This window comes from Amaranthus tricolor, chromosome 3 (assembly GCF_026212465.1).
Source record: "Amaranthus tricolor cultivar Red isolate AtriRed21 chromosome 3, ASM2621246v1, whole genome shotgun sequence".
NCBI lineage: Eukaryota > Viridiplantae > Streptophyta > Magnoliopsida > Caryophyllales > Amaranthaceae > Amaranthus > Amaranthus tricolor.
This window is the reverse complement of record NC_080049.1, coordinates 28,851,296-28,862,647: the sequence shown is the minus strand read 5'-3', so window position 1 is coordinate 28,862,647 and position 11,352 is coordinate 28,851,296. Positions and strand designations below refer to the sequence as shown.

At 35.9% G+C, this 11,352-nt stretch overlaps 1 protein-coding gene across 1 annotated transcript; it reads right to left on the bottom strand.

Annotated features, from left to right (window-relative positions):
* Positions 1-1,427: 1,427 nt before the first annotated feature.
* LOC130807442 (serine/threonine-protein kinase STN7, chloroplastic) lies at positions 1,428-10,370 on the bottom strand. Its single transcript, XM_057672649.1, has 10 exons — positions 9,522-10,370; positions 9,323-9,415; positions 8,330-8,449; positions 8,103-8,198; positions 4,272-4,440; positions 4,090-4,183; positions 3,511-3,604; positions 3,341-3,397; positions 2,375-2,788; positions 1,428-1,871 (listed from the first exon to the last, which is right to left on the bottom strand). The coding sequence occupies exons 1-10, from the start codon at positions 9,954-9,956 to the stop codon at positions 1,710-1,712; spliced, it is 1,734 nt and encodes a 577-aa protein (XP_057528632.1). The 5' UTR covers positions 9,957-10,370; the 3' UTR covers positions 1,428-1,709.
* Between the last annotated feature and the right edge of the window lie 982 nt (positions 10,371-11,352).

The following is an 11,352-nucleotide window of genomic DNA, read 5'->3' as shown; positions in this document are numbered from 1 at the left end:
CAATAGATTTAAGTATTTTACAAATGCAACATTTATCTTTAATTAAAATTTATGTACATACATATCCTAATATCCACGTCTTGCAACGAGATTGGTCAAGGCTCAACGTCCTTCATGATGCCCATATTGATGACTAAGACAAGAGGATTCCATCCTTATTTTTTCATTACTATCATTATTTTATTTTGCCATCTTTTCCTTATGACCAAACAATTAGTCACCAAAAGAGAACGGCTAAGGCATAGAAATAATCGTCTAAAATTGACCCAATTAATCGAAATTGAACATGATTTGATCTGAAAATAACTTGTATATAACAATCAAAATGAATTTGTCAGGAAATTGACATTATAACCTACAATTTAAGAAACAAAATTAACTTGATCTGAGATATTATACCCGACAAATTAACCTGATTTGAGATATTATACCCGACATCCATTGAAATAGACACCTCTAGGCAAAGATGATATAGGAGACGGTGATGATGATGGTTAGGAAAATGGTAACTCAAAACAAGAAGCAGCACTAACTGTCTAGGACCCACATATAGAATAAGGGTCCCAATGAGTAATGGGTTATTACTCAAAGTTGTCCAAATATGTCCAAAGTTGCCACATGTGGGTAGGTTATTGCTCATTTTTTTCCTTTTGTATTCATTGAATGAAAATGAACCAAACAGGAGATATGTACATTTCAGCAGACAGAATTTAAGTGTACCTTATGGCCTTTCTTATTCACTGGGCTCCACTTAATCAATACCCTTTGAAGTTTTGGAACAGGATCTAACCCCTCTATCCTTTACTCTTTCTCTAGGCTACTTATCCTTATACTTGGAAAATCTTGTTTTGTACTACCATTTATTGAGCTGTCTTCAAGAATTTGTCCTAGGAGATAATAAAATTGTTGGAAAATAGGCTCATCAAGAAGATAATTTATGATAAGGGTTAAGCGTGTGTTGTTAGATGCGAGCTTGCTGATTCGGCTGCACTCAATCCTTTTATTGTAGAACTATCTCTTTTTGATGATCTTTCATGATCCGAAGGACTCTTTTGACCGCATCCTTCTTTATGGGTATGAGTTGTTGTCTTATTTTCTTACCCAAATTTAATTATATTCCTATGGACGAAATACAATGAATACAACGATGATACTGATGATGATGGAAGGAAATTCTATTTTTTTTGTTAGGAGTTGTCATTGATTGCTATGATTTTGAACAAATTGAGTCAATTTTGATCATTTCTTTTGTTACTTAACAACAATGTCAAAGTCATAATTCTAGCAATGGATCAAAAAAATCGACCTATTATCATTGTTGGCCATTAGGACGGAACGCAGATCCAAAATGTGAATTAACAGGTGAATCATGTCACAGTGACATCGATAGATTTGCATAAATGTAGAGAAAGAGAACGCTGGACACATAAATTAAACTTCCACAGATCTATAAACATGGGGAAATTACACCCTTTAGTTGCTCTGACAATGGAAGGTCGGAATTAAGTAACATAGGAAAATACACTACCAAGTAATCTGTACATGATTGCTAGCTGTATATGATTGAAACCATAAAAATAGGCAGAAAGAAAATCTGACACCAACTAATTATTAAGTCTGGACTCTGGACCATATGACAGGTATAGACTTTACAAACTTAACATATAGATGTAGTTTTAAACTCAATATGTTCACTATATATACTGTTCTTATTCCTCTCTAGGGATCCATCTGCTCCACCACATACTCTTCCTTCCTTGATTGAGTTCATCGATGCTCTCGTTCAGTGTTTTTATGATCTTCCTTTGCAACCTAAGAACCGACGCCATAGCATTTCTTCGTGCACCCCCCTTCTTTCTTGGCTCCATTTCCTTCAAACACAATTAATACATAAAGCTTTCTCTGAAAATTTTGATTTTGAGGCTTTTATACATAACGTCATGTTGGTTATAGTTGGGAGTAGGGACAGTAAAGTTGGTATGAACGCATTCATTTGCAGTTGAAAAATGAGGTTTTACCCATTAGAAAAAGATAATGTCATCATCATCATATTACCCAGTGTATCCTGTTCATAGAAAACAATGATCGGAGTCTGGGGAAGGAAGGAATGTGGCAACCCCATACCCATAAGGAGAAAGATCAAAAGAAAACTCCTCAGAAAAAGAGGTTCAACGAAAAAGACCTAATGGAGCTTTTGCTCAAAGAACAGCAAAACCACTTGATTTTGAACACTTCCTAGATTAGGGAATATCCCATGACCGCCAATAAAAGAACACCATTGGTGCATTAGGGTTATATTTTCTTGTGGGAAATTATGCAAAAAGTGGTTAGAAAACAGTAACGGTAAAAAAACATCATTTCATTATATGCATACCCGGAGTTGCTGCAGCTCGGCTTCTGTGAATCCGCCATCTTTTTTAGTCCCTGATCTTGCCATCAACTGAGTAATCCATTTGGCAGCCTCCCCGTAGTCCTGTTGTGTTGCTCTGAGCAGTTGTAGCCTCAAACTTTGCATGAAGGATAAAGCTAGGAGGCCTTCTCGATCAAAATATGGGTGGGCCAGGGCAGCTTTTGCGCTCAACCGTTGTCTTGCTTTGTATCGAACCATTGATGTCAGGAGCTCCCATCCTATCCCTCCATCTAAATCTAATAGTTCGAAGCCTCTTTTAAGGTCAGCTGCTGCTCGTGGTTCAGCTGTACTCCTCCATGCATTCAGATCATATCCACACCTCTTCAACTGACGGTTGAACTGGATAAGGTTGCTGTCAGAACGTAAAGAAGGGAAGGCCTGCGCAAAGAAAATATTATTCACAAAGACCAATGATGAGATTGCGGAAAGAATTTTTTGAAAGACTTAAGTATATTTTAGGCCAGTAACAAACATCTCTATGGAGTTCCAGTTCGAGAGATGTTTCAATATGTCATCATCATCATCGCGCTCAAAAAACTATGATCAGGGTCTAGGGAGGGAGAAAGACGGCAACCCATACCCATAAAGGAGGATGCGGCCAAAGAGACCTTCAAAGACCCATACCCATACTTATCTATGGTTATCCAGAGAGCTCCATCTTCCGATGGCCTGAAGACTAAAATCCATTGTTTGGACGGTATCTGTATCTCTGATTTTAAGATAATCTACATGTTATTGTTGCTAGAAATCTGACTAGACAACAAAATGATTAAACAGTAGGCAACTGTTTATAGAGCGATATTTTCCGTCCATCTTTCGTGCAGGACTGCTAAAAAGTAGCATGCATGAACAACATTTGCTTATAAATTGTTTAGGTTTCTCATCCAATGATATTTCTATCATTCAGTTAAAAAAAGTCATGATTCTTACCATCTGTAGAAACATGAGGCCAGTGCTGTATATGTCAAACCTATCCGGTAAATTCAACTGTTAAGCACAAAAACTTCAGTAACGTCAACAGCCATATTACAGCATAAAAATTAAATTAAAAATAATAAGGCGTTCAATTAAATGTCAAAAGTTCATATATTTAACAGAACCTGCCATAGGACTGGGGAAAGTGCAGTGGCCACAGGAGGTGATGGTGCTGATGGAGTTTGAGTGCTCATGATGTATTGCTCTGGTGCAGCATATCTGACCATAAAACCCAACATAATAATTTTAAAAACTCAACGGGTATCAAGGACTAGGGATGATAAGAGACTACATCATCCAAAACAAAGATGGAACAAAATAACAAACCCATTTTGGTTTTGCTCTCATGAAATGGAATGTTTTGCTCAAGTTTTAAATTTTAACAGTATGAATATGATACGACAACTTAAATATGTTGCACATGACACCTCTATCATAGTGTAAAAACAAGACCACATCGCATCAGCCGCGTTGTAAAGATTTTAAAATCAAGGTCGCATCAAGGGATATCTTATGATTAGGCGTTAAGATAAGCCCATCACTCCCATGAACGCATCATCATTCCCGTTACGCAATCACGACCGTTAAAGCATTTTTACACTATGACATCTATTGCATCAATTTGAAGGAACCATGCGGGTCCAATCCTAAACCAAAACCAATAGGCTAACCAGGAGATACGATATACTGGGAATGGTATTCACCTTGGGTCTAAAAGGAACTCTTTAGGAATATAGTTGATGCCTACTCGTAAATCTGCTGCAGCCCCCAGATCAATAATCTTGAATGTGCGAGAACCTGGAAAAAAATTAATAAGAGGAATAAAGCAAATCAGTAAAGACAGAAATCAGAACCAACAAAGCATAGCGTACTCATGAAGCATCACCTTCAGAGAAAATTATATTCTGGGGCTTTATATCTCTATGAACAATTCCAGTTGAGTGAAGACCATCCAATGCGAATAAAAGTTGCCTCAGTATTGTTTGTATAATTCTATTCTCACGTTCTATTCCTTTGGGCAAGTTCTGCCGCTCTCCAAGGATTATTGTTTCAACCTATAAATCATGTAACCAAGTAACCACACAAATGATTGTCGATCATACCACGGCATTTTATATGAATGACGTTCATTAGTCAAAATAATTTATCCCAATATGCATTCAGAAATAGCAACAACTATACAATATAACCTGAGCAAGTGTGCTATTCGAAGCATAATAGGCAATGATGCTAGGCACTAGCAACTATTCATTTCTGATGATCAGTATGCTACATATCCAACTTTTATTATCCATTTGATATTCGGATTGCAATCACTTTCAGCAAGTATTTTATTAAAGAAGTTAAAATCACCAAACATCTCAGAACGAATCAATGTTTTGAAATCCCAAGAAATTCAGTGTTTGGGACAACTTGCAAGGCGAAAAAAGTGATTTAGGACATGTCACAACAATTTAATAGTTGCAGTCCAAAAACTAAGCACCCAGGAAACTTATTCAGAGGTCTACTAAAAAACAATTCTTAATATAGGAAAGTGAACAAACTTTCAACTTTTGACTTGTTTTCTCATAATAATCCTAACCACAAATTACTCCTATTTTGTAACACCCCGACAACAAAAGAGGCCTTCTCAAAATGAAATAGGGATGTAAGAGTTTGGTAGGTCAACTAATGATGTTTCGAGTTAGTGCAAGTGCAAAATCACCTATGCTTGGAGGTGATGTTGATGACCAAATGACTCAAGCCAAGGCACACCATGTTGTGAGCAATGATGGGAGTGCAAGGGGGTTGAGTGCATTCAATGGTGGGGCTTCAAGGAAGCAATGAAGGGGGTCTTTGATGTGCCATGGTGATGGAGCAACAAAGAACTTAAAGATATGAGTACAAGAAGGGTGCCTTGAACGAGGCAAGAAGGTTCACAAGAAGGGTGGATTTGTGTGTCATGGACGAGGAACAAGATTCTTGGATGATGCCTTAAACGACGCAGCCAACAACAGGATTCAGTAATTGGTGTTACTGTTACTAATTTTAGGCTTATTACTTGTTGCAATACTTTCCTTATATGCATTACTAAGTTGATTTGTGTGAGAGTGAGCAAAGTTCTGCTTGATATTATTTCCTATTCGTTAGGGACCTTAAGGGTAAGAATATTAGGCATAATATTTTGTTTTGCCAAGAGCTTGAAAAGAATCATAAGAGGAAGATTGCCCTTCTAGTTGTCTACTCAAAGTTGATCTTAAAAAGGTGTGTATAGATTGAAATTTTTTTGTATGAAATGCTTATTGCTCTAAGATTCCCTGATCCCTCGGTAAAAGCTATCTGGAATTGTGTTGCTACAACAAGATTTTCTGTCTTAGTCAATGGTCCCTTTTTAAACTTGTTCAGGTCAAGAGATGTCTTAATCAGGTGGCCGTATGCCTCCTCTCCTATATGTGATGTGCATGGAAAATTATTCTAAATTATTAAGTCAGCTGAAAGTCACATCTATTTAGATTCCATCATTAGTGCAAGTCCTTGGCTATTAATCACCTCTCTGCTTTGCTGATGACTTTATTATTTTCTCCAAGACGTCTATTTCTCTTATGGTTAATGGCCTTAAAATTTTTGTTAACATATCTAGTTTAAGGGTTAATGAGTCTAAAGCTGCTGCTTTTATTGTTGGAATATGAAGTATCCTAATGTGGTGAATAATATTGATGAGGCTGGGTTTGTTAGGGGAAAACTACCTTTCAGGTATCAAGGAATTACCAAATTCCCCTAAGTTTAAGAAAAAGATGGGGAAGAGCTGTTTGATACCTGATAGAATTACCTGAAGAATTAAAACTTGGACTAGTAGGCTTATGCAGTAAAGTCCAATTGATCAATTATGTTTCCTGAGAGTTGATTATCCTTCCTAAGGATATTCTTCACATGAATGCTGTTTGTAGGAACTTTCTTTGGCATGGAGGTCATGAGTACCTGACTCCTTGTAATGTGGCTTGATTCAGTTGTAAGCTCTTCCAAAAAGGAATGGAGTTTGGGAATCAGATGCACTGATTCTTGTGACGATTTTATATGGATCAAATGGGTACATGAGAAGTACATTAGAGATGGATATTGGATGGATTTTGATGCAAAGACCAATGTCAATTGGTCTGTAAAACAGCTGTGCAATATCAAATTGCAGGATTTGAACCTGGAGCATGAATTACTGAAGCCTTCTTATTCTGTCAACGGAATGTTTAATCTGATGCATTCTAAGAGAGCTCAACAGGGTTGGGCAAAAGCGATCTGGAGCAGACTATCTGAGCCTAAACATAGGATAATTCTTTCGGGTCTGGTTACTGATGCTTCGTGCCCTATCTGCCATGATAGTACTGGATCAGTGCATCACTTCTCCTCCAATGTCCTTTGGGGTGAAACTGCAGGAAGTGATGAAATGGGGGATGGAACCGTGGGGGTGGGGGGTCTTAAGGATAGTTTTAACCTTGATGCTTAGATTAAAAGATGCAAGAAAGTTGGTTCTAATAAAAGAAGAACGTGCTGTATGCTGCTGTACGGGGTTTGGTGTACTGGATATGGTGGTTAGGAATCAGGCTCTTTGGAATGCAACTGTCCACAGAAATCAGTTTATTGTTCAACAAATTAAGTCTGAAATTGGTATGAGGTTGAATGGTTTAGAAGAAAAAGAACATCGAGGAATAATGCTTATTGGTTAGAGAATTTATGAGCTTAGAGCTTGTTCCTTGTCCTGTAGTTTTGTGGTTTAAAGTTTGTTTCTTTGGCTAGGGGTTGCAACTCCTCTATTGTATTGTTGTTTGCTCCAATGGGTGATATAAAAATTTTGTTTTACCGAAAAAAAGATTTTTACCAAAGACTGAGTAAACACATACCATTGCACACGGAATGATGCACTCCTATCCCCATGCATCATATCATAACAGCTCTAGGGGAACCGATCACTAAACTTTATACATTTTAACAATCACCCCCCTAATTAGAGTATTCTCTAAAAGGCCTCAAAACACTTATATGCCAAACACAAACTTATTTCACATATAAATGCCGATGTCACTAATATTGAACAGACAATAAGTGAACCATGCTTGAGAAGCAATCACAAGCGTCAATATCCTTTCGTATTGAATCAACCAAGTGTATAAATGTATTTCATCACTTGAAGAAGTAACACACATAGATTAAATAAGCATACGCATCGTGCCCAAGACATAAAGGTCATGTATTCATATCTATTCATGAATTCACCAAGTCAGAAAGCTCATATTGGCAGTCAAACCATAGTCAAGAACAAGGTTGCAACACATCACATTGGCCACATTGTAAAGGCTTACTAAAAAGGAAACTGATATTTCCCATGTTTCAAAGTTGTGAAAAAATTGTGTTTTGGGTCGTTTCAAGGGCTATCTCATTCTTTCAATCAATATTTGGCGTTACGCTAACCTTATCACTAGAAGCTACCACATCACCGTGTTTGTACCATGATCGCAATCATTACCACATTTTTGCATTTTAGTCAAACTTGGAACTCATACAGGTAGTTTCTCAGTACATAATATTGTGTTTTTCAAACATGTGTAGATACTGATAGATAAAAACATCAAAATTTTCAAAAATTGAGTCTCCAGGAACTACCAATGTAAATACAACCATCGAAACAGACATATGAAGAAAAACAATTACTTATGTCATAATGCATCATATGAGACAGATTACCAACATTGTATGGGAAATCCCTGCTCGTCATCAAATCCGCCAGTGTTGACTCACCCTCAAAACGCCATAAAAGCCAATATTCATCTCCTCTCTTAGAACTCTAGGACATGTCCAAAGAAAGTACATTTAGCACAATAGCTAAAAAAGATAGACCATCATAACAAAAAAATGCAGTTGCACACCAACAGTAAGCAGGCTATAAAATTAAGCTACTTGAGAAAACAAAAGTACCTCCCTGAAACCGTACAAAAAATCAGCACAACTAATAGCACATGCCCTCCGCACACGCTCATTCATCCAGATTTCTACAGCACCATACTCGGTAGCCTTTTTTAAGACCAAATCACCTTCCTTTCATACGAAAATGAACACATTTTAGTATTTAAGTTAACAGTATTCTTTTCCCTCCAAAGTTAAATAAAAGAAATCTACAAAACCTCATGGCACTGCAGTAAGTACAAATTGAAAATAATCATACACAATATTACAAGATAATTCATATGCAAGAAAAACAATCTATAAAGAACTATAGTCATTAACGCTAAGGAGGTGTTTGGTAGCTCTTTTTGGAGGGTTAGAAATGAAATCAAATAAGCACATTCATTACCTAATGTTTGTTTTAGTTGTGTGGATGTTTCCATTACTTAGCCGTAAGTAATTCCTTTAATTTGTAATTGCCAAGGAACCAATTCAACCAAAAACTTAAGCTAAGGAAGGAGGCTCCAGGATATGTTATATACTCTAACACGACCCCCTCACACGAAAGCCCTTTGGGATAGAAGCGTGGATACAACAGGCTATCCGAATACCTGGTGTGAAATATTTTACTTCGAAATGAGGAGTGGATGAGATTCGAATCCATGACCTTCTGTCATGTAGGCTTCTGATACCATGTCAAGAAACCAATTCAACCAAAAACTTAAATTAATGGTTGAGGCCCCAGGTTATGTTTCATAGTCTAATAGTTACACCAATGACATCAAATAAACAAGCAAACTCATTCTCGTCATCTACTCTCTCACTCTTCTCATACAATTAACCCTCTTTATAACAAACAATAATACTTAACAATACCATTACCCATCATTTCCACTTCTCATACCAAACACCTTATAAGTATATAACATCAAAAACCATCAATCAATGTTTTACATACAAAATATGGTAATATAAAGCATAGCAGTCAAGAATTCTCAATTATTAGAGACTCCATTACTAAAGTACCTTCATAGAGGGCTTTGAGGTATTGGCTAACGAAACTTTATAAACAACTCCAAAAGCTCCTTCTCCCAATTTCTTCCCCAAAACAAGATCATCCTGTCAACAAAACAACAGAAAAGCAGTAAAATTAAGTACCATATCCAAATGAAACAAATGCAAACCCTAAAGCTTCAAAATCACAATAATCCCACAAATTTAAGACCTTTTTGAAGGTGGGTCTGAAAATTCTTTCAACAAAAGCAAGCACAAACATATCCCAGAATCCAGGAGCCACACCAGGTGTTGCCCAAAGGTAAGAAACAGCCCCCAAAGCCAATATAACTCCAGGAACAGTGAGTGTTAACCCATCTGACCTTGGAAGAGTACTTCTATAAATAATGTCTCCACACTCCATAACAGTACAAGGAAGCCCAACTCCCACACCCAGAAAAAGGTCTCGAATCGGGTCGAAAAACTCAGACCCAGCAGCAAAAATCAAGCATTTTCTCTTAGATTTTAAGGTAGATGAAGAACTGAATTTGGGTTTAAAGTAAATAGGTTTTCCCAAGAAAGAAGAGTGGGAATTTTTGGGGTTAAGGGTTTTAAAAGAAGGGTTGATTTGCCCTAATCCCACCCTACTTGCAGCAATTGTTGCCATTTTCTTGTGCCACTAAAAGGGGATAATTTTAGTAAGTTCTGGGAAACATCTGATTAAAGCTGTTTTGAATGTAAAAAACTAAGATTTGCATAAAAATTTACAACATTCCTCCTTCTTGGTATATAAAAATCTGGGTTATGATCATGATGGAAAATTACGTCAGTTAATTCTGGTATTTTTTGTGATTGGCAAGCCTTTGCAGCCATTATTTTTTAGAAATTAAAATTTTAGGTTTTGTTTATGTGGAGCTCAAGCATTCCTCACTTCTGACAGTGACAATATCTACGACAAATTTCGGGGTAGATTAACGGCAAATACACGCCACCCATTACATAGCCTTGAGGCATGAACCCTATTATATGGGTGGAATTTGGGTAGAAATCTAATTGGATTTATATTTGAACTCTAGTCGGAAACTCAAAGGGTAAAAAAAAAAAAAAGAGTTTTTGAAAAATATTAGTCAAAATAATAGTGGTTCATTTAACGAAATCAATATATTGCCAAAATAATAGTGGTTCATTTAACGGAATCAATATATTTATTTATAAGGTAGAGGATTGTTCTCTGTTACTAATAATGGTTTGTTTATAAGGTAGAAAATAAACTTAAAAAGTTATCAAATGGAATGATGTTAATAGTAACAGTGGGCAAGTGAGCAATTCACAATGTTATTACTGAAAAATTCTAGTGCTGCCATTGAAGAAAGAAAGAAAGATGTTGCTAGTTATGAACAAAATCAACATGTTACTGACATGTTTATTTATTGTGTCTGTAATTCAAAAAAAAAAAAGATATGTTACAATTTGCAAATTATTCAAAAATTAGTTATAATTTGGAAAATTTTATTGAGTTAGTTATGATTTGGAAAATAAGGTAGGTTCAAGGTAATAATTGAAGGTAAATTATTGAGTGGAAAATTTTATTCAAAAATTAATAATTGTGGTAAATTTTATTGTGGTAAATTATTCAAAAATTAGTTATGATTTGGAAAATAAGGTAGGTTCAAGGTAATAATTGAAGGTAAATTATTGAGTGGAAAATTTTATTTTGGAAAAAAAATTTCAATAGGAAAATTGTGCAATAGCATATTTTCATAGTTTAGTATCTTTCTCTGTATCGTTCAATTTTAAGTTCGCAATTCGACTATTCATAACTTAAGAATTTACCGAAAAAGAAATTTATGACAAATTATTCAAACCGACATAAAGTTCAACTAACCCGAATGATGGTCTGAAAGAGAGGATATCCTAACTGAAATATAATTGCTATTTGGATAATTAAAATTAATTATTGTAACTCAAACTCAAATTTCATCTAAGTTAATCTTATTGAACTCAAGTTAAGCAGATATATTGATATCATGCCTTCCATTTTGTAAATGATACTGAGTTTTTTG

Coding starts and splice junctions, on each gene's coding strand:
- LOC130807442 (XM_057672649.1), bottom strand. CDS start 9,956: ATGGCAACAATTGCTGCAAGTAGGGTGGGATTAGGGCAAATCAACCCT. Junction 3,605..4,089: donor GAGTTCCTTTTAGACCCAAG/GTGAATACCATT, acceptor TTTTATGGTCAG/ATATGCTGCACCAGAGCAAT. Junction 1,872..2,374: donor CCGAGCTGCAGCAACTCCGG/GTATGCATATAA, acceptor TTGTGTTTGAAG/GAAATGGAGCCAAGAAAGAA.